This window comes from Centroberyx affinis, unplaced genomic scaffold (genome assembly GCF_046629955.1).
Source record: "Centroberyx affinis isolate AG114_WGS23_722 - 3 ecotype Tasmania unplaced genomic scaffold, CSIRO-AGI_Caff_v1 ptg000002l_1, whole genome shotgun sequence".
In the NCBI taxonomy this organism is placed as follows: Eukaryota; Metazoa; Chordata; class Actinopteri; order Beryciformes; family Berycidae; genus Centroberyx; species Centroberyx affinis.
This window is the reverse complement of record NW_027278718.1, coordinates 223,879-248,208: the sequence shown is the minus strand read 5'-3', so window position 1 is coordinate 248,208 and position 24,330 is coordinate 223,879. Positions and strand designations below refer to the sequence as shown.

The following is a 24,330-nucleotide window of genomic DNA, read 5'->3' as shown; positions in this document are numbered from 1 at the left end:
GCATGGTGCTTTTTGTTTGGAATAGAAAAGAAATGGAGACTGTCAGGAGAATTGTCTGTTACAGCCAAAGCTCATTGTCATAGCAGTGTATTGTCAGGCGACCATTCAGCTTCGTCCTTTAGAAACGAAGTTTAAATTTGGGTGTATTTTTAGGTGTAAATATGGTATTTCTACCAGTTTCCACAACAACCTTTTTGTGCTCTTGGTTCATTTCCTCAAGGAATGTGTTTTCATCAACTCGAACGGTTTCTTACTAGAAATAGCAAGTTTGTGGGGCGCCCCGGTGGCTCACCGAGTAGAGCGCCGCGTACCATATAAGGCTCAGTCCTTCCTGCAGCGACGCGGGTTCGAATCTGGTCTATGTAATAAAGCATAAAAATGCCACAAAAAAAAAAGAATTTGCAAATTTGTTGTAGAAGACCTATCAAACTTGACACTTACTGACTCTATTCCAAGGGCTTATGGATCTCCATGTTTGGAAAGCAACATGCAGTACTTTATCTGTCGCAACATAGACAACAATGTTCATTTATTTCTGAATAAATACACAGGTGCACCCAAAATGCTGCTAATTTTGTAACAGGATTCCCATGCATCCTGGAAAATCTGGAAATTAAAAAATAGTTTTCCAGTCATGGAAAAATAAGAAAAATAAATATAATGTCATTTTATTTATTTATTTTGAATGACTAAAAGAAGTGACCAACCCTTCTTGGAAAAGGCTCCACACTTCCTCTAAACATTCTCTTAGTGCTAAGAAAAAAAAGTAGCATACCTACCAAACTAATGTGAAAACTCAATTCTAGTTGAAGCCAAAGTTCCCTCTGGGACTTCAGCCAATCCTAAGGTTGGTCAAGCCTCCGCTCCCCCTTTGTGATCTCCCTTACCATGACAGCTTCTGCTGCGACGACTTCAGCCGTCGCAGCATGAGCAGCAGCCTGGAGACAGGAGGGAGGCTCTTCCAATTTTCTCTTCAGTATTCCTTACTCTGCCACAGTGCACCTTCTCCACAGTAGCTCAACTCACTTGATGATATTGAGACATTTTATCATTTTGCAGAGAAAATGATTGCTATATAATAGAAATTTTCAGTGGAAATATTGTTACATGTATTCATTTGCAGAAGTTATATAAAAATGGGGCTAAAATGCTTTCATTCAGTATCACTTGGTGTTGGTGTTGAATTTGAGGTACATTTTGTCCTGGAGACCGTTTATAGGAAGGTGTTTGTTACAGTTGATTAAGTATTGACTTGAAATAAAAGAGCAGGGGCTAGTTGCATTTTTTGTCCCACCTTTCCTGGTTCCAACAAACCTTCTCGTAACCGATCTGTTGTGACTACAAGCTAGTTAGTTACTTTTGAGAAGCTAATTAATATTTGCGTACTGCCAAAATAATTAGCTAATCGGACACGGTAGATACTTACCTAAGAGAAGCCTAAGCCTAAGAGAAAAAATTACAGTGAGCTTGGGTATTTCATTGGCAAGTATCAGAGTTTAGATCCCCAGCAGTGGACTGAATTGGACTCAACACTCCATGGGGTTCACCAAGTTTGTTGGGTTGACACCTGATGTAATTCCTTCAGCCAGCTCAAATAAGCCATGAAGCCACCACTTTTTATTCACTGTAATATTAGGTGTCATACTGAGCTCATGGGCCGTATCCCCCCTCATATGCGTCTGTCCAAAACTGTTTACAATTTACGCGTGTGGTCACTCATTGTGGCCGTCAACTTGTCAATCAAGGCTTTGTTGTGAATGATAATGTCACACTCACAGTTATCAAGACAGGTGCTAGATGTAGTAACATGACACCAGTATTCTTTGTGGAAATGAAGCGAAGACACTATTGAAACTCAACCAGAAGCCAAATACAATGCAGTACAATACAACTTTACATATAAGCTGCATCAAAAGTTATTAAGCATGACATTTTGTGGATTGGATCGTTCTTATTTATCTTTTGGTGGTGAGAAAATAAACACTTGTGGGGCACCAAAGAATGGGCACTGATTAATTTGGGTTTATTTTTTCAAAGATGAGCCTTTTTGGCTCATCTTTAGCAAGGGAGCCAGTAACTGCAGGGACCTGCAGATATGAAATTTACCATGTTCTTGTCACCAAACAAGCACTCCATGCCTTTGACTCTCGAGTGGATTATAATTTTAGGAGTTTCACAGGTTCTAAATTTAGTCTGCAATTCCAAGTACAAACATTCATGTAGGTATACTGCTCTTGAGAAGTGATTGCATAGATAGCTTAGCACTGGTCTTTGACCCTTAAATTCACATGACAAACACTGCAAAATTGAATTATGTAAAACAAAACAAAAAACCTTCATCATCTAAAAATTAATGATGTCAAAACCAACTACTGCACCCTAGAAATTCATTAGGCCTATAGTAGATAATTCCTCCTCTCTTCAGCCTGTCTGCTCATGTGTCTCTGATCCTCGAGGTAGGGGGGAGAAGCACCTTCGTAAGTGATTGTGAACATAAGGCAAGCGACTGCGCAGGAAAGAAGTGTGGAAATTGCAGGGAATGAGAGTTTGGATTAATGCATCTGAACTGGGCATACCCAGATAATTGTAGCAGAGCGGGACTGGCAAGACCCTTCAAGACCCTTAAAAGTGTGCCAGAGAAAGATGGATTGGAAAAAATTACCAAGTGGCTCTGACAGATTTAGCATTTCTTCCTTCTAGCCTTTTTCACGATGGGAATTTGATGAAGCCACTGGGTCTTAAGTGTAGTAGGGGATAATGGATAGATGCAGCTGTATGGGTGACGTCCATCTACTGACACTGGTTAGCCTTTTTAAGCAACAGATTCATATCAGAAATAGATTTTTGTTTTTTATTGATCATCTTACTTGACAGATACTTTGTGTATGAAATGGAGGTTGGTTTAAAAGATTAATAAACCTTTAAAGAGTGAAGAAGTTAGTGTTTCATTCATTGTTAATGAAGCACCTCCATCACCATACGTATATTCTTTTTCGGGGTGAATTTTGCCTACCAGGGTAAAATCCAATCTGAATGAATTGTGATAATGGCCATCGACATTATATTCTGACATATTCTTACCTTCCCTGCTGCTTATCATACACAGCATCTTTAAATTCAATTGAATTAAGTTTGTATGCTTTGTTGTATTTTCTTTGTATGCAGCAGGATGGATTGGAGTCTATGTCCAGGTGAACAGTTCGCTAAGTCTCCTCACCTACAGTCTTCCCAGGGAGGGGCTGCAGCTCTAGCTTACACATCTTATACTGGCATGAGATAGTGGTGGTGTCATTGTAAGGGAGCATCCTGAAATGGCCTCATTTTTTGCATGCTGTCAGTTAAGCTCAAGCTGTGCAATGCTTTGGTTTTGTTGCAGGATCTCATATCAGAAGTATTTCATTAAAGCCTCTGAAAAAATTCTGACCATAGTCTTCCTGTGTGATGACGGTGTGCTGAATTGGGGGCCCACAGGCCCGGGGGAGGTGCAGCTGTTTGTGGATGGCTTGTCCTCACAATAAAAATGCTGTGCATTAGCTCTGTCAAACCTTCATCACCACATCACACATTCTCACTACAGCGATTTCCTCCCCTCAATAAAGATGGCATGATTAGTCATTTCTAGACTCATTTCTCTTCATTGACAGACTGAAAATACACAGCTGTAGAAAACTAAATGTATCTAACAGATACAAATGTTGAATGTCTTTCATTTGTCTTTTCCCCCAAAAATAGGAATGTTACAAATGTAGTTGTGATTTCCTATTTCACCTAAAGCAAATCTCATTAATACCTTAGATACACTACTATAGAGTCTTTCAGGGCTAGGTGCCAACTAATTCTGTCCAAAAGTGACGAGCAGAAAACCCAAACTAAGCAGAAATCCAGAAAGTTAAACTAAAGGACTTGCCCTTAAGAGAGAAAGTTAGTCAAGCTGTGTCCTTGGTGGAAGAGTTTTGGAGATGCAGCAACTCCTCTGAAGCACCAGCCAGGAGGTGCAAGTCACCTCTCTTGGCCACTACAGGTGTTTCACATTCCAGCTGACGGGGAGCCTCAGCAGGGGGCACCAAAATCTGACAAGAAACCAACCTGTGCATCGAGCTCTAGGGTTACGTTTTTTTAGGCCAATGCCCACAACAAATGAAAATAGCCCTATCATTTTCAAGTGCACCCTGTGTGCATCGGCAGGAGTGAGACTGCAACTCTATGCAGTACATTGATGAGTTCCATAAAGAATGGTAACAGTAACACTACGAACTAGCAAATGATTTATCCTTATTTTTCTAAATCATTGTTAATAGCTAAATGGTTAAGTGAATGCTAATCTAATGGTAATAGTTTTGATCAGCCATGCATTCCCCCATCCAGTGGACTAGTTGTGGGATTTAATATATTGTTTTCTTTCTATATTATTGCATTGCTGGTATATCCCTGTTTACAATCAAATAGATACCAGGTTGTTCAGATAGTGATTTGAAAATGCATAAAATTTTATCTTAGTTTTCTGGGATTATGCTACCTGAACATGTAGGTATTTGGGGAAAGAGGTTCTTAAGTTATAATCATCTAAGACCAAAGTGCCCCTTAAATTTTCTTTTAACCGATGAACAATGAAAGCTTTGATTTTTGCCTAACACTAGAGGAAAGTTGAAAGAGGATATCTAATAGCTTGCAAGGCTTGAAAACAGGATAGTCAAAGATATCAGAGTCAAGAAAGCACACAGAGCGGTACCCGTGCCAGGTTAAATCCATATTAGGCCAAATCCCCCTTCTGACAGACACTGCATGTAAATGAACATTCTTTGGCGTAGGTCTAGATAGTAAGAGCCATGGAGCGCAAACACTGTGGTGCGGATGAAGCACTCATGTACCGCTCTCTTTGTCTTAAAAAAAGGTGTGTGCACAGCTCATGTTTTTTACTTGCATTCACCAAATTGAATTATATTTACACTTGCACAGATATCAAAACATTATTTCCGCCATATGGCCTGTATGGCAATACATATCGCTGCAGAAGTTGAACAGAATTTGGCTAGTTGTTTGGCATTGTTTGAATCGCCTGCAATCTGCAAGCCTCTAATCATATGTTTGTTAACATCATCCCAAATTGATTTGCCTGACAGGACAAGTCGAACAAATGCTTATGTTGAACCCAGAGCGGTGTTGGGAATAGTGGAAGGAATCTGTTTGAGTGATTGTAAACCATTCAGACATCGCACTTGAATGTGTAGACAGATATAAATGATTTTGCAACACCTCTCTGACAGCTGTAGCAACCCGAATCAACAATATAGTCATAGCAGGACACGTGCCTGTGTATCCATTATGACTATTCACAGCACGTGCAATGGATACTACATTTTACTGTATAATGCAGCATACGTGATGATTTTCAGAATACCGTGATGCCAGGTTGTATTTAGTTTCCAACACCTGTAATGTCGATTTGACAGTGAAGTGAGGGAGCACACTCCAGGGATGAGAGTCTCCCCTGCAGCCTCAGTCCAGCACTGTTGTTTTGTCTCTGCCTGTTTTACACTTGGGAGCACTTGCCCCGATGCTGTGTGCTGTAGTGTGTGTTGTGATTCATTATGGTTGAGAGTGGCTTCCAAAGTCCATACTGAGATCTGTAGCCACTGTTTCAGAAACCAGTTAAGATTGTGAGTTGAGTTTTTCTCCATTTCAGTTTTGCTGGAGTCCGGTTTAATAGATTATTCAGGTGTGGACAGTCTGATGAGCACCCAAACTGTGGCCTGTGGGACCTTCCTTTTGTGCAGCTCCTGGACTGTAGCAGACTATAGTCACTTGTTGAGCATGTTAAGATGAGTCTAAGCTAGTGGAAACATACATCCACTCCACATTTGGAACCCCAGCCCCTCCTAAGCAAAATCAAGCCAGTTTTATTGTTTGTATCTCTGAAAATTTTCTGAGAAATTTCTTTCACATACACAGATTCGTCTGTCATGCCAGGAATCCGTCACTTCATCCATGTTCACACTGACCAAGGTGCTGGAGTGTGGAGTGGAAACTTTTTTTCAGAACAAAGTGGCCACAGTTGGGGCTTATGGGTCCGCATGCCAAACCTCTGAATCTCTTCTGGTCACAGCCGCAGGATGAGGGTGCTGCTCTTCTCTAACCTGTCACATATGTATGAGGGATGCTTTTTGTTAAATGTTCTTTATTTCTCTGTATTTCTTATTTCTCTATCTTTTCAAATAATGATGAACTTGAAATGGGAGATTTTTTAAATTTTTTTATTCTGGCAACATCTTTGGTGACAAGCGATCATTGCTGTGGTGTTTTTGCATTTTACTTCCCAGAGATCATTTCATAACGTCACTAGTACTGTGACGTCAGTGGACTGACACACCCATTACACCCCCAAACAAATAAGCAAAGGCTGTTCGACTGAGACGAATGGAATGCCCCGAGTCTAAGCTGGTGCCTAAGAGTGACCATGTCTACAGAGATTGTAATCTACAATATAAATCTAACTCTAACCCTTTTATTCATTTATGTAATTCTTTTATTTTTTATTTTATTTTATTTATGTAATTTAGCTCAGTGCCTTACGTCATAGGCGCAGTGAGTTATGGTTGTTGTAGTTCACTAATGCCCTCAGTGCTTGACAGTATGAAATCTTTGTTTTGTATAAACCATAGCAATGAAAATTGCCAGGTTTGATGACCAGCTTAGTGCATAACTACACCCAAAATAAATCTTAAACAAAAATTTACTTTGGCAGTTGTTAATATACCTGGGCAGGCCGTACAAATATAATCAATGTATAGGAAAAACTGATTCAAGTTTAGTACCATGGCTTACCATGGTTATTACAAGTGTTTTGCAAGTTAAACTTTTGTTGCAGGCATTTCAAGCAATTTGTAGTGATCGCTTTAAGTATTTGATCCCATATTGATGGCAAAAATTTCCTGTAAACCCAACTTTCAAATTTATAGCCATGGTCCAAAATTGACACCTGCCAAGCAGCATTTGCCAGTAAACTTTGTCATCAGAAAGGGCCACCTGCCAAACTGGCTGGAAACGTTTTGAGATGATAACTCTTGGATGGCTCAGTTATAGACAGTCTTTGGTCTTTGCCTGTTATCACACTTTGTCCCTGGTTGCCACCGTAAAGCAAAACAATGGCTCTGTATCAAACACACTGTTGATTGGCTGCCTGTTACACTGCTCTAAATAAAGTGGTACCATCTAAACTTCTGCAAACATTTTCTCCTGATTCTCTACTGCCTAGATGGTTAAAAAACAGCCCAGTGTTAGTAGAAAGTTAACAGCACTAGACAAAAAGTTTGATTTATTTAGGCTAAAGCCATAGGACTATTTCATGACGGTTCGGTTGTCTTTCATACGCATTTTGATACTGTGACTTGATTTGGAGGAGAAAAAAGAACTTAAGCATATTGTGTGAGGATTGGCTTTTTTTTAAGAGGGCTCTCCATTTTCTCTCTGTTGTAGGATTTGGTGCATGTTTGCCACAGTGACTCTCATTTTCTCACAGTAGAGAGGCATTTGTTCTCCTAATTCATTAGACTTATGTTACAGCCTGTGCATTTGTAGCTGTTCTTTTGCCTTTTGTGTGGTATTGTGCTGGCTGGCTGTGCAAGGAGAGAGGGAGGAGACCCTTGAGCCCTGGTAGGAGATGGTAATCATACTAGAGAGAGGAGCTGATGACGGGCAGTGGCCCAAAGAGCTAACACTGACCGTCGTTACAGTCAGAGAGTAAAGTGCCTCAGTTGGGCTACAACATGTCACACTAGTGCCGTCACAATACCAAAATATGGACTTGGGTACTATTACCAGCACAAGTATCACTGTTATGAATCTAAACGATAGCACAGCAGAAAAATCATGATACAGAGACAATTATATATTTTCTCCCAAAAGCCACTGATAGTAGTTTTAGTAGAAGAAGAAGGGGAACTGAATCTGCTGCACAGTAGCAGCGAAGCAGCATGGTCGTCAGGATGGAACTTATCCTACTATACTTCTACTCATCATGACTTTCTGGTTAAGTATACTGTATGTCAAACTTAATCTAATAATCTAGTATAATGATACATTTTACAAGGATTAGTGTTTGTCACTAAGAATTTATCTGCAGTATGACAATAGTATAATGATTTTTAAATGCTACAAAATTGAGTACCCTGTCTATAAAAATGTCATGTATCATTTCTCAGATTGGGCATTGCATACTTTTTCTGTTCTGAGTATCTCAACACACACAGATGTCGCACCATCTGATTTTGATGATTTTCTTTTTAAAATGTATGCTCTTAAAAATTAAATTAATAACCTAAATGACGCATGATAAGTGCCAAAAGTAGGCTGTGTTGAACTAAGTTGAGTTGAATGGACTGCTGTAGTCTTTCTGTTGTGCTGCTTGTCACACAGCCTGGCTGGGTTGTACGTTGTGTTTGTGTTTGAGTCAGAGACTAGCCCACCGCATTTTGATCGTTTGATTACAGGCTTTGCTTGCTTTTTGCTGTGTAAAATCCACTTCTGCTTTTGCGAGAGTTGTTTGTTCCACACATGTAAATTGTGCTGCTTGGATTGTGTGCCTAACCATGCGGCCAAGTGCCGTGTGGAGGCACCTGAGCACAGATCATTTGTTAACATTTTAGGGTAAAAATATACTTCATTGTATCCTTGAAAGTTTTGTTTATTCCTTGCAATATTCATTTTTTGGAGCCTGCACAATTTCTTTGAATCTGATCTTTTTTTATTTGACGGTGAAATTGAACAAATGGTATTGCATTTTAGTGAGACAGAATGAAATTACAACTGGGGCAATCAATAACTTGGAAAATGTTGATGCTTTACCCTCTCTGCAATTATGTTTTGTTCGTGGGGACTTGGGCTGTTACTGCAACACAATATTGTCTCAAACAGCGAGAACAATTGAGGCATCATATCTTTTTACTGGGTCACATAAATTTGATTCTGAAGATCAGATATTATATTTGTCATCATATGCCAGATGTTCAAGTTTTGCAATTTGGTCAAAGTTATTGATTTTATTTGTTTATCCATTTTCTCAGTTTGACTTTTGGAACATAGAGGTTTTCTTTCATTTAAAAATGAGTTTCATCAGGTTTCAGTGCTCAGCTGTTTGGATGGAGCCTGGTCATAGATCAGTGCCAAATCATGAAGCTGGAGTTGCTCTTTAGTACATTTAAGGCGCAAGTGTAAAGGGTTGCACATTTTTGGCCATGATTTATGTAAAGCAAAATAAACGACACTATGAAAAACAGCTTTTAGCTCATGAAGCTCAACCTTTGAACAGATGAATTAGTCACTCTTCTCATCGTTTTCCAGTGAAAAAAAACACGTTAAAGGATAAGGCCGGTGTTTTTTAATGCATTGCTTACGGTCAACAAATCCTATGAAAATAACAAATCAACAATGCGTTACTTTCTGACTTTCCACGTACCGTTTTTAGTCGTCTACCCGGATAATATGTAGATCAGACCTTGGATATTACATAGACCTGCCCTTTTTATTAACTACAGAGCTTTTAAACAAGTGCCTTCTGGTGAGTGCAAGTAAATTTCAAAATTTTCCATATATTGGTTTATATTTATGAGGCCCTCCCAGATAAATAAACAACTGGACAAGTTTTGTTTTATATTTTTTCGGGTGCTGTGATGCACTAAGCTGGCTTTCAAACTTGTTTCTCGTCAATGTAGTTTATAAAAAACAGATTTGATACTGTCAACCACTGAAAGCGTGTTTTTCATTACACTTATGACACAGTGCATGGTATTAGTCAGTCGGTGTTTCTTTCAGTCATGCTCGAAGTGCCATGTACTGACAAGGCAAAGTTTGAAACTTTGCAAAACTATTGATAATCAAATGGGACTATACAGTAATAGTCAGCTAATGTTGCAGTCGCAATAGCCAATGCTAGCCTTTGCTTATAGTTCAGAGAGTAAGAGATCTCAGTGTTTGCTCAAAGGAAGCTTTTGAACTCGCTAAATGAAATGTCATTAAAATGCAGCCAAAATATAGCCTACTTAGATATATATACACATACATCTGAAAAAACAACATGATGTCCTTCATTATTTGAATAGATAGAATAAAGAGGAATAAAGAACAGAGGAACAAAGAACATTTTGCCCCTCTCTCACTCCTGCCAATGTAACCTACTCAGGCAAACTGTGGGAAACGCTGAACTTGTTTGGTTTTAGGGAAGAGAGGGCTGTCCAGTCTACCTTCTCGCACAATTGCATTAGTAGGTTTTTTCACATAGTACACTGAAATGACACAGGAAAGACAGGCAGAAAGAGATGTGACAGCACACTGTTAGCCATGGGCGTAGGAAGCATTGAAAATGTGGGTGGGACAATCTAACGGGGGGTCAGGGGGTCCTCCCCTAAATGTAATTTCCTGTATTCTGGTGCCTTTTAACAGGTGGTTTGATACCTTTATCTGGCTATACTAGCATGAGAAAATTATGGGTACATTTTGTAATTTCATCTAGAGGAAGTGGTTGGCCCCAGATCACATATTTGAAGATATTAAAAAGCTTAAATACAGAAATTGATTCAATGACTAATTCAGAGCCATCTTTAATAATAACCACTCATTGTTTATTTAAACTTGAGGATCTCTTTATGCTTGCATGCAATTGCAATTTCTGTTAAATTAATTTCTTTAATGTTATCAAATCAATGAGTAAAGTGGAGAGGACAACTGTAGTCAAAGTGCCCCTATGCATTCTCCAATAAACTACATTAATCTTCAAATCATTTCTACTACTATGAAGAATCACCAGGACCCGAGGCCATGGGCCAGCCAGGCTTTTATTTGTCAAAACGAGGAGCCCCTGGCCATTTAGGGACTCGGCTGTTAGTTAGCTGAAGTTAACTGATTACTACCAGTGATGACTTACTTTCCTCTTCTTTGAAAAAAACCTCCTTATGTCCATGTTGTCTGGGGGAGCAAACATATCAAACCAAGAGATCGTCAGCCAAAAAATAGACCAGTCTACAGTAACAATCAAATGAAAACTAGCCTCCCTCCTCATCTTTTCACTATTTTGCTAATGTTAATCTTAATGTTAGCTAGCGTTAGCGCTTCTTAACAGTTAGCTAACCGAACGGTGAGGCTGCTGTCAATCAGTATAGAGACTTTGTAACAAAAACAAGAAGGCTATAAGCAACAGGTGAACAAAAGATGAACATTTAGTTAAATGCCAAGCTTTGATTTTCGGTAAGTTAACAATTTCCTGAACATTTTGCGGTGACAGTGTGTGACCCACCTTAACTCAGCTACCTGGCATCCGGGCATCAATGACTAGCTAACGTTAGCAGTGCGCTCGTGTGTATGTGTGTGCGTGCTATGTGAGAATCTGCCTGGGTGCAAGGTAGCAGTGAAAACGTGGTATGAAATTTCATTGATTTGGGCATTCTCTCAATAAGCAAGCAGAATGGATTTGATAATGAAGCACTGACAGTCAGTGCGGATAGACCGATGCACTGATTTTTGACATGGTAAAAACATGGTAAAAGTGGGGGGGCGTCTAAACTAATAATTTAAAAAAGTGGGTGGGACTTGTCCCACCCTCATATAATAGCTGCGACGCCCATGCTGTTAGCTCATCTTAACATATCTAGTCACAGTAGATCACGTGAATGGTTTTTGACACAAAACATACCAGTCCACTCAACCACTGGGGCACTCCATAAACTGCAGTTTTCAATTATCAATGTAATATTATGCACACCTTATTAAATTGTCTTTCTGTTGTTTACTTAGTATATATAAGTGCATGACTATATCTCCTTCTGCCTGTGTGTAAGAAAGAGAGAGAGAGAGAGAGAGAGAATCTGCTTCCTTTCAGTATCTATATTGTACTCTCTCTGAGCAACCTTAACGTCTTGACTGAGTTGTGCATCTCTGTCTCTGACAGGTATGGATGAGCGGACCAGCCAAGCGTCTTGGGCCCCAGGTGGCCAGTCCAGTCCTTCCTATGAGTCCTCACGGGTAAGACGACCCACACCTTAACGCCTCCGAATGGCCTTTCTGCTCCACAGCACATCATTTAACACTCATTACATCAAAGTGTTACATTCACAATACTTTATTCCCACCTTATCCCAAGTACCAGTCATGTTGTGTGACCTGTAATTGACTTATTTCCCCCTGTATGACCTAAATGAATGGCTAATAATCTGATGGCCGGTGCAATTCATTATTTTGTCATTTCATTGGATTGCTTTATCTTACTGGAAATGTTAATCATTTGTCAGGGGAAACTGATTACTGCTGCTCTGGAATATGATAACAACATTGTGGGATTTTGCAGCTGTGGAGTAATATAGATCTGTTTAAATATTTATGCTACGGGGCTCAAATGATATTTTAATGGGAGATACCGTGGATTTTCAATATGAAAGAATAGTCTTTTTTTTTTATCTTCGAGGAGATCTGTGGTCATAAGGAAAACGTTTTAATGTATTCTGAAGAAGAGTGTTTTTGTGAGTCACGTAACCAGTTCCATTGAGATACTGACATGGCCCATAAACAGTACAATGTAAAGTGGGGAATTGGTGTCAAGATGAGGACAGGATGATTTATGGACAAACTGTAAGATTATTTAAGCTTTAACAAGCAGTTGAGCCAGAGAATGTATAGGCGCTATTGGTTGTGCAACAGAAAGTTCCCTGTTAACAGTGGTGAAACAAGCCAATGCAATGACTCTCCAGTTGAGGCATTTTTTTAAACAGAGTTTCAACTGAATTCACTAGAACTGGATTTGGCAGAGAAGTGACAGCCCAAAGGCCCACTGGCCTGTCTCTCTCCAGGCCAAACATATTCTGCAAAAGCGAGTCTTGAACTACAGGCTGGAACGTAATGGCAGAAGCCTTGGCGTTCCAATTGTAATCCTCTGCTAAGAAATGGTTTGCACATGCTCAGCTCTTTAGACATTGCAATGGTGTATTTAAATTGTATTTGTCATTCCAAATGGCAACCAGCCACCATTTGATGTCTGTTATTGAATGCGAGGAAAGATGGGTCCTTCTGCCCTCGTATTATCAAAATTGAAGCAGCCAGGGGCAAATGAGCCAACTTATTCTTGGCCATATTTCCAGAACTAGTCAAAATAATCCAGTAAATCCAAATAAGGGAGAATTGCTTTATGGTATTCCCCCAGACAATTGGCACATGTGCATTGTTGCCCCTCTCATAAAGATGAGCAGTGGGGGAAAATTACATTGACACTTAAATTAGGTTCATGTGACATTTTCTGTAGCACAACAGATCACTATTTTGCATTCTGTCATTTGAAGCTTAAATAAGCTTTGATTTTTGTTTATAAATTGCTCTGTTAATTTTATACTGCACTACTTCAGGGGCATGTCAGCCTCCTAGGCAGTTGCTCACATGATGCAAAAAATCTCTGTTTTTGGGTTCATTGCTTCAGACTACATTATGACATTTTGCTTATGATCACAGATCTTCACTAGGTAAGAAAAAATGAATTTAATTCAGAAAATTGTATTCCCCTTGAGGCAATGGAAATGATTTTATATTTTCAATAACAGATTCATAATAGTCATTTAATTTTTTTGATTGTCAAATGAGCACTTAATTCAGCATCATTTACTCCCATTACCAAAGGGAACTCATATCTTCAAGGTACTAAGAGTAGTATTTGTAAAAGAATAATATAGAAGAAACTATGCATGCATTGTTTAAACTGCATTTCTCTATTGTTTTAAGTGAGAACATCTCTCTGTTTGCATGAGCAAGTGTGAACAACTCTCCCCCTGTTTGTTTGTCCCTCACACGTTGGTTGTTCTAGATGCCCTGTATGAATTTCATTTAATGTCAATCTCCTGTCACTTTCTATTAGAATTCAGTTAAATGTCAGAGCTACTCGGGCTGCATTACCTTGTTTATTTCTCTGTGCCCTTCCCGAATGAACATCTACAGGCTATGGTAACATAGGCAGCCTGATTTGAATTATAAGACGGAGACGCTTGAGATATCTTTGCTCCAGGTGCATATAAATGAGTGTTTCTGACATTGCAAGGCACGGCGTCAGCCAGCAGACAGCTGTTTGCACCTTCATAAGGCGCGCACGCAAACACTCGCCCGCTCACTCATTCTCCACACTCTCTCTCTCTCTCTCTCTCTCTCTCACACACACGCAAACACACACACACACACGCACACACACACACATAGATATTATACCTCATATATAGTTTAGGTTATGAAATAGATTATACTTTCTCTATCTGCAGATGAAAACTTGACTTTAGTGTCTACAGTAATCACTTTGAATGATTTTAAGTTGTCCATACAAAATGCATCTTTTCCTAGACAACCAGTGTTTATTACACAGCTTATCCCTTCCAATTCACACCACAGCAGGGATAATGCTTTTTAGATATAGTTGACAGTGTGAGTGGAGACCAAATTGATTTGGAGAAAAGCAGCATTCCTATATACTGCTTGGTTTTTATTCTGTCACACATTCAATGAGATGACTTTGGCCAAAGAAAACAGAGCCAATCTCTTCAAATCCTCAGATTCATTTCTACTCATTCTACATAATGATGCTGTCTAGAGTTGTAAATTTAGATTTTTTTTTTAATTTACATTCCCCCACATTAACAACCAAATAATCCATGTTTACTAAGCCAAATGTATTTGGAAATAGAAACCTGTGCCAGATCTATAAAAGTACAGAACCATGGATTTGTTTCAGCCAAAGCTGCACCAAAATATTTCACTGAAATAGAAGGACATGGACTAATACAATGATATCTGACAAAATGATTATATTCTGTATAGTCCCATGGTGCATTTGTGGTGATGACATAATGACCTAATTAATTATGATTTTATTGGAATGTGATCTCAGCTCTCTGGCTCTCTAGTTGATCAGCTGTTTCCTCTATGCAGAATACAGTAATGTTAGACTACCTGGGCTGCTAGGTAACTTTAGCAATTAAACTGTCTGAAAATATAGCTCATAGCATGTTACATATATATGTGGAAGCACTGCTTATACAACAATGTGCTTTACTGTATTATAAAATACCAGAGCATGTGTTGTGTTGTGAATAAATTTCTCAGTATTGCAGAACTGAAATACAGTTTTCTCCATCCATATTTACCCCATTATTAGTGTCACTTGGACGTGCTTAGTGTTTAGTGGTTACATATTCATTTTTTTCTGAGTGTATCACCCAATGACAGAAGTGCTGTTTAATTTGCCTGTTGCTATTACATAATAACACACTCTACAATCAAACACTGTTAAAACTATTAAAAATACCCAACCCTAATATCAGTGCAAGAGGGAGAAAGAGAGAGGCAGGTTCAAAATGAAATGTCGATTTAATATAATAATAAATCTTTCAAAACAGAGTTGCAAATTGATTTAGACAGTAAAATGCTAATAAAAGGTAAAAATGATTTAAAAAAAAACGTAACAACAATAAAATATGTTTAAAAAAAATTCTAAGAAGTGACACTGATTTTTGCCAGCCTAAACTCCTCAGCCAGGACGTCCCAAAGCCCAGAGGCTTGGACAACAAAGGCCCCAACACCTTCAGTCTTGCCTGGACCTTGGGATCGCTCAGAGCTCCCTGCTTGAGAACCTCTTGAGAAATGATTGAGACAGGAGAACAAAGCATTACAGTAATCAAGGCAAGATGATATAAAAGCACGTACAAGTTGTCATTTAAAGTTAGAATCATTCTACTTTTGCAATGTTTCCTAAGACGGTAAGAAGAATGCCATCTAATGCAAACAGTAGTATACGCTAACATTCTCTCCATGATGAATTTCTAATAACCAACAAAAATGAATGAGTCACTTGCATATTTCTTAACACCTTTTGGAGACACTCTGAGCACTGGGAACATGCTAAGATTTCTGCTGTCAACTGTCAAGTACTTCATCTCATTTTCTACTTCCCCTTGAAAGGCAGAGACAACAGAGAAACATAATTTCTGTTGTTGTGATTGCGCTAGAGAGCAAACTAATGTATTATTATTATTATTTATATTAGTTAAAAAGTTGCCAATAGAAATTAAGACAATGTCTCTAGCGGCGGCTGGTTTTATGCTGTTCCTCTGTTAAATGAGACTCAAATAATAGAATCCAAATTGAGAACACAGCCATTCACTTCATTTGTGAATTTCTATTTTCTGTATTTTATTTTGAAAAGTATGCTCTGCGCAGTATATCAGTCCTATCCAGATCTCCCAGAAGAAATCCTCAGCGCTTTATCTTTCAGTCTGTGATGAAGGGAATTCTGTCTTGTCCCTGAGCTTGTTTGAGCTGGTGAGCTACGAGTGTGTGATCAGTCGACTGTGAACAGTCGCGAGCCCCGCCGCGCTGACCTTGGCTTCCAGCCAGCCGCTGCATCCTGGGCAGCTGTGGCTGCAGGCCGGCGGTCTGACAGGCAGGGCTGTGCCCACCGCCACCGCAGGACAACCCCCACATCCCCAGCGCCCTGCCCCGACGTGATACCCGCCCCCACACGCATCCATCATGGCCATATCATCACTTCCCAAGCTGCCACGCGCAGCCACATGTTCACCTGGGACGCAGCGCCGAGTGTGGAAGAGATGACTTTTTAAACACTGTGGCAAGTGATTGGGGGACGAGGCGTGAGCCGCGGCCTCCGTGCTGCAGCGGGGATCTGACAGTTATTTAGCCAGCAGCGCTAACGTAGCCCCGTGGCAGCGGTGACAGCGTGTGTTAGCGTCTCGGATAGATGTAGGCCACCGGTGTTTGGAAATGATGAGGGATCTGTGATTGATGATCTAATGGTCCCAGAGGAGCAGGCACACAGTGTGGTTGCACTGACACACACTGTGAGCCTGCATTGACCATTATCCCCCTGTGTTTCTTTTTTTTTTCTTCCTTTCCTACCAACCCTGCTGGCCTTTTCCTGATTCATGGTAGCATTCATAACAACCAAGGAAGCAAAGATCAAAGAAGACTTATTGGTGAATGATTCAATTGTTCATTACCAGCAGTGCTTTGTTTTATTTTGTTACATGTTGGAAGTTTGAAACGCTTTCCTTGTTGATTTGCAGTGGAAGAGAGGAAATGTTTGTTTTTTGCCTTCTTACGTTAGCTCTGTGTGTGTGTGTGTGTGTGTGTATGTGTGTGTGTTAGCTCGCTAGAGCCTCTCACGGGGCTGTTGTTGTTATTGAGTCTGTTCATGGTGTGATTAACAGAGTGTGCGGCCTGGCAGGAGCACAATAGGGAATCTCTGAGGATTCCCTCGACACAGCACAACACTCCACTGCCTTTGAAATTACTCCATCACCATCCACTCACAAAAAAAAAGATGGATAATAAGATTTACTTTTTTTTTTACTGTATGTTGAATGCAAAGGGTATGAGTTGGTGAAAATAGCTCTATAGAAATGCAAGCCCACTGCTGCTCGGTCCCTCTGGTGGGAGTTAATGTAGTTTGGGGAGATGCATTTGACTGGAGCACAGGAGGATTTTCACAGGGCCTGGGATTAGCACTGCAACAGAGTATCTTTTATTACATGGGACCCCGAGTTTTCAAAAACCATACTGTGACCGATATTTAGACCTAAGCCCCCGAAGCTGATAACTGTCATGAAAAGGCACTGTTAAGCTGCAGGAGAAAAAGGCAATTTTTTTAAGCTGCAGGTACCTTGGAATGATGTAGGATTGCATCCGTCTGTTTCTTCCCCCTCCATTAAACAACACCTTCTTAGCAGATATTTGTTATAAAATATTATATAAACCTTGTCGTGAGATAGATAAAATCAAAAAGATCAAAAAGAAAACGGTAAAATGCACACTATATAGCTTTTGGTCTTTGAATACAGTGAACACATATTGCAAAAAAACAAGCACAAGAATTACCTTTTAGACTTAAAAAGGTCTTACTGTAAAATGACACAAGCTCTTTTCATTAGTAGTTTTGGAAATATTTTAATGCTTTGATTGACACTTAATATGGCTTAGGCCCACTCACCCCTGTTGAGGGCACGGTAAATGCGAATAAAACCTATGGTGAAGCATTTCAGGATGATAGTGTCCATATCCACAGGGCATGAACGATCCTGGAATGGCTTTGATAAAGAAAAGAAAACAATGTAAACGGTACCATTGCTGTCTCTTTCACCAGACCTCAGCCCACTTGTTTTTTCATGTCAGAGAATGGGGTTGTATGTCTGAATGCGTTATTAGATGCATGTATTTTTGATCCATTAATGTGTACCAACAATTAAAATGTCATAAGATTTTTGCAGTACATTTCCTGATTTGCAGCTCATTAAACTTGTTTTTCCAAATGCATTTAGCATATGCGTTGAGTTGTGTGGCAGAGAACCGATTTACTGCTTTACAGAGATAGTTTATTTTTATTTTTTTACTTTGTGGAAGAAAAATTGACAGTTTCGTGGGGGAAGCTCCAGTTGTGCTCTCCTCCTCACTAATTAGAGGTATGCCATAGCACTCAATTAGTGAAGTTGCCTAATAATGTGCTTAATACTCTGATCTCTTCCCTCAGGGTTTCGCAGACAGCCCTCATTACGGCAATCACTTGAGTGACAGTCGATTAGTGTCCCAAGAAGGATTGTCCCCAACACCTTTCATGAACTCCAACATAATGGGTAAGTAAGTGATTCTCGTCACCTCACCCCTTACATGCCCTTTGGTAGTGGAAGGACATTCTGTATAAAAAAAAACATATTAGCCTTGCGGGGGTCGAGGCACATCATGCATCTGGAGGTAGCAGCACTGAAAGGCTTCGTAGGCTATAGGGCTATTTTTCCCCATCTCCTGCTGTCTTTATTTCCTTGCTTAATCCCCCTCCCCTTTCTTTATCTCCGTCTTCCTCCTCCTGCGATGACCCTCCCCCAGGGTGGAAGTCACGCCATCAGTATAGCTTTCCATCACAGAACGGCGTCTTCTAGCCATCAACAAAAGCCCCCAGCAACTTCCATCGGTCGACGGGTGGCGGCAGTAGGGTTGTCTTTGGGCGCGGGGGTTAAACAGCCAGATGTGTCACAGAACATTTCACACAAGTATTGGGAATTTATTGTAAGGTTTTCTTGTAGATTTATTGAATGGTGCTCTTTGATTTTTTGTGCTGTCTTTGGATTGGCATTTGTTAAATCATGTTTGCTGATTGTTTTTTTTTAACCACTCAATTTGCTGGTATGAATGGGAACATCTGCATCAAGTTTTTTTTTTTTTTTCATTTTCTTGGCCAATGCAAGAAGCTGTAATAACATTTGAGGTGAAAGGGAGATAAGAATGATGATCACTGAGAAATTGTCCCCTATTGCAGCTGCATATTTTAGATTTATGATATGCACTCCCATTATAACAATTAAAAGACATGTATTATCCAACCCTTTGGCCTGGTGTCACTGTAATGTGTAACCACTTGACAGTTTTATGGCAAACTACATCTCAGCTCATTGTGTGGTGGCCCTGGAGACTGGTTTCCATGCAAAGTGATTAGTTTACAAATGGGTGCTGGTGAACTGAAACAAAATGTTATCTTTCTTGTAATTGATCACATGACTGTTACAGAACACTGGGTTTCTCTCCCCCTTTCAGCTGTGCCTGTAATTATGCTTATAAGCAGCAGAATATGGATGTGATCTGCTACAGTGATATGTCAGAGATTTAGGAAATATGATTGTATACTTGAATTGCCTGTGCTTATCTGAGGCTGGGATCGTAAGATGAGTATGGTCTTATCAAATTGTATTTTTTCAGCAATATCTGTGACTTGCATGGATTTATGTAGTTTTCAGCAACCTTATTAAATCATGTCTGAAGGGTTATTCCTCATCAATAAAAAAGGGCAGAACAAGCATGCAAGGGTGAAATGCGTTTAGAGTTACGCTCTGAGATGGAGCATTTCCAAGGTAAATCTGTTTTGTGACTTTTTTCCAAAGTAGTGCTAGAACCAGTTTCTTTAGTGGTGAGCAGCGGCAGAATCCAACCAAGTCAGGTGGGTCTGGCATCCCATTATTCTCCGGTTGTTGGTACAGTGCGGTTTCTGAACTGCTGAGTTGGCCGAAGGGTCAGCCATTCCATTAGGTGTTTCTGAGATTGATGGTGAGGTTTGAAATTATTGGGTGCGATGTTGGGAAGTGTAAGCCTAAGTGTAGATGCTCTGTCAGCTTGGTGTCAGCTGAGTGTCGGAGGTTATAAAGAGAGAGGGTAGATGGGCCTAATTCAAGTGACCTGGGTCTAATTCAAGGAAGCATCTCTGGTGGAAGGCGGCCACTTCATAACCCTAATAACAGACTTGCACTTATCCAAATGCTGTGTTCTTTCTTCAGATATCCAAGCAATATTTTATTAGCACAAGGGATACTGATATTGGATCCTTGGAAAATGCAATGTCATTTCTCCTGAAAAAATACTAACAAAAATATTTTGTGTTTTTGATATTTGGCCATTTCCCGGTACACTGAATTCTTGTTAATCCAAGCCCCTTGTGAATGGAGGTTGTTGAAACAAAAAAAAGCACCGCACTTTCCCAATTTTTATGGTAGGAAAACTGCTTTGGTGCGTAATCCTAGTGAAACGTGAAAAAATGGTCCACATCATTCCAATCATTCGTTCAAATCCATTTTAAAAACGGACCACTCCATGTTGAATCCACCATTCACCCTACTGTGCAAGCGGCATCCTCCACGACCCTGTGCTGTAAGCTTCCACTGCCTCTAGCACTTGCAGACAAAATTTCACAATAAGAATAATATGGGGATGAAATAAACCAAAGAGACCCAATAACTGGCTTTGTATGATATAGCATTGTGACCTTGCATGTTTGGTCTGCGTATCAGTCCTGTTTTGAAATTTGGTCTGTGTGTGCTGGAGGCAGCACAGCACATTTATCTATTCTGTATATACTCAAGGAGGAAGCCATCACATCAAAACCATTTCTCCACCAGCTGTTTCTTGCCGCACGGTATGTGGTCAACAAGAGAGAGAGCGAGAGTCATTTCAGGTTAGCTGTTGTGTTTGATCATGAACTTTTTATAGTCATAGTGGGTAGCAGATGGCTGCCAAGGGGTGCTTATTTTACTATAACTTAGTTTTGTTAGGTTACATCAGAATTGAATGTTGCAGGTTTGTTAGAAGTCAGCTCCTCCCTCATGGTGCGGCCTTATCCCGGTCCCATGAGAAAAGTGTGGGTTTGAAGCTGAAGAATGGGGATTTGGGTGAATGCTGAGCAGCCATTGACTGCTTAATGATGACACTCTTCTCCCCAGTGGCCAGCTCCCATGTCAGGTCAGGCTATGGATCAGCTGGTCTGGGCCTCACGTGCATCTAAGCTCCACCCCCTCGTGCTCCAATCCTCTTACTGACCCACACGTCATCCTCAGCACGCTGCCCTTGCAGGACAGGTGGCTGCCACATTGTCCATGCACTACAAAACAAACTTTTTCACTCTCAGCCATGTGAATCCCTCTGACTCAACCGCTCTTTGCATGCATTGCAAGAGGCTGCACTTATTATTGAGAAATCATTTGGAAGAGATTTTCAGCTTTGAAGTATGTGATTCCTGTGCCCTTTGACAGTTGGGTCAGTGGTTTCCCATAGAAATAACAAATAATTTGTCACGCTCCTAATCTTGAATATCACACAGATGTATAGCCGCTCAGATAATGAATTGCAATCGGTGGAAAAATGTGACAGTATTTTGGATGATTTTCTGGGTATCAGGTACAGTTTTGGCTTACTGAAGCAACATTTAAAAAGCTCATTATGTTCTCGGGAGAAGCACCTCTAGGAGAGCCGGGCTCTGTGTGTTCGTTTGTATGTTTGTGTGTAATGCTTTTGGCAATGTGCAGTGCTTAGGGGAAATATGGTAATGCACTGTTTAGGCCTCGCAGAGCCCTATGAGCCCTGCATAAGGGAAATCCAGTGTGTGCTCGTACACCAGGCAGTACGGTAGAAGTCAAACAGCATCAGCCAACTCAAGGCTTGTGCGCTGTTCATCAATGTAGTAAAAGCATGAATTAAATATTTTGATCAGTGATTCTAAGTTACAACCACACTGTGCCAGGTTGTCGTAGTCGTAGTTTCACATGCATACCCTGCACCCTACGCTTCCACCCGAGCACCTAGAAAGCACTCTTGCTCTAGTTTTGATGAAATGGATATCTGCATACAGATAGGAAATCCTGACTCTTCACCATGTGAAAGGTAAATGGATTTACCTTTCAAACAGATTATGATCACAGAAGAATTAGTTGAGCTTTTTATTGATATTCAAGACTGTTCTGATCAACATTGCATCAGATAAGCCTGTATGTGTACTGGCTTTGTGACAACACGACTCTGCAACGGTTTAATACAACGTCTATGACACATTGATGGAAAGTGTAGCATACGGGAGTAACATATATAGATGGGAATGGGACTGGAATGGAAAATACTGAATAGCATCAGGCAGGACTGGAAGACCTGCAATGGACATAATGGGTTTCATAGCATTCACTTTCAGTTAACTTGAAAGGGAATACCACTGAATTTTAAAATTCAACATATTAACTAAGGTAGCCCAATCTGTATTTCTGAACCTCTTTTTCCTAAAGCTAGAAACCAGAGATCCTTTTCTTTTTTTTGAATGCGCGTTGGTGGGTTTATACTAGAATTATTTTAAATCCAAAAAGCTTTTTATTATTGCAGTGCTATCAGTTATTAACCAGATAATGTTGCCTTGTTCTTGGAAAATCATACTCAGTAATTTCACAGACATCTTTTCTAATTCAATCTCTGTGTATCGGTAGGCAATATAAATTAGTTGGAAAGACAAATTCAATTTTTTTGTTCCTGGCAATGGAAGACAGGAGATGTTCACTAATCATCTCAGGGCGTAGGGATAACACAACTGAGCACAACAGGCATGCTCCTGTGCAGTTGATGAGGTTTAATGTTTGGACAAATAAATAAATTTCAATAGACAAAATTCTCTGAACCTCACTTGCTTCTCTATATTTTCAAATGCTAGAATTCATGTAATAACAAACAAGTCTTATAGTGAAGGGTGGGCTCTCATTCAGTTGTGCTACTTATTTGGCCGTAGGATTGGTCAACAGTTCATAGGCCCGACAAGGAATGATTAGATGTAATTACCTGCTGAGTATTTTTCTTGTGGTGTAAGCTAGATGAAGGGAAGTCAGTGGGGGAGGTTGATATCAAGCAATGTGGGCAATTACAGCAGATGATGAGCTACAATTGAAAGAGCTGTTTTCTGCCCCTGCTTTCATGCTACATTGTGCGATTGGACTTGTGTGTGTGTGTGTGTGTGTGCACACGTTCGCTGATGTTTGCTTTTTGCTTAATGGATTGAAGACGTTCTTCATTGATTGATCTGTTTCGATAAAGGGAAAATATAATGATAAATGTCAGATAACGTCTTTTGATTTAAACCTTAGCCTCAGATGACAATAGTAAATTACTGTTTGAATTTGCAAGACGGGGTTAATGTAGCTGGTCACAGATGCTGTTAGTCACAGTTTGTGGCCGTGTATTGAAACAAGCATGAATTTGCAATAGCTGCGACCTCGTACATGCATGCATACATGTGTTGGGAAATTTTTGTGGACCAACCAACCAACCAACCGACCGACCGACCGACAGAGCGAGCTATAGAGCTGCTGGTCGCAGCTAAAAAGTGGGGGAAATGTCTTAGAAGGACATCAAAAGAAAATAAAATCTTTTTTTAAGCTCAAATTGCAGCTCTTCAGTAAATCAGTAAATTCTTAGTGGAATGTGACTTTTTCTCTTTTGAGACTGAGGACAAATGAGCACCAAACCTCTTTGATGAATTGTATCTCTGCGTTTAAGTCCATCTTTCATCACAGCCTTGTTACCCTAGCTTGACTAAGCTGGGACAAACCCTACTAAAAAAAAAAAAAATAGGCAATTATTACTCTGAATCACTATGTTTGTATGTTTTTAGAAAGGCCTGACTCACTATGATCAGAAAACCGTAATTGCAAGGCTTTTGAAAAACATACAGGCTATAAACGCTTAGTTTGATTATACCTATAAAATGTAGTCATGCATTTTGCGTCTCTCTCTCTCTCTCTCTCTCTCTCTCTCTCTCTCACACACACACACACACACTCCCACACACACTTACACACACACAAACACACACACACACACACACGCACGCATGCACAATGATCCTTGCACTACAATAGTGTTATGACACTTGTATTAATCCTAATTAATTATGAATTAATCCCTACCTCTCTACCCCCTTCAAAAAAGAAAACCTTTATTTTATTTAAAAGACATAAGCAC

At 40.0% G+C, this 24,330-nt stretch overlaps 1 protein-coding gene across 1 annotated transcript in view; it reads left to right on the top strand.

Annotated features, from left to right (window-relative positions):
* The window catches only part of tcf12 (transcription factor 12), a 98,831-nt gene that overhangs the window by 5,394 nt on the left and 69,107 nt on the right, over positions 1-24,330 (top strand). The window contains exons 4-5 of the mRNA XM_071527415.1: positions 11,936-12,009; positions 18,551-18,653. Of these exons, the coding sequence (XP_071383516.1) occupies positions 11,936-12,009; positions 18,551-18,653 (177 nt within the window). The remainder of the gene's footprint in view (positions 1-11,935; positions 12,010-18,550; positions 18,654-24,330) is intronic.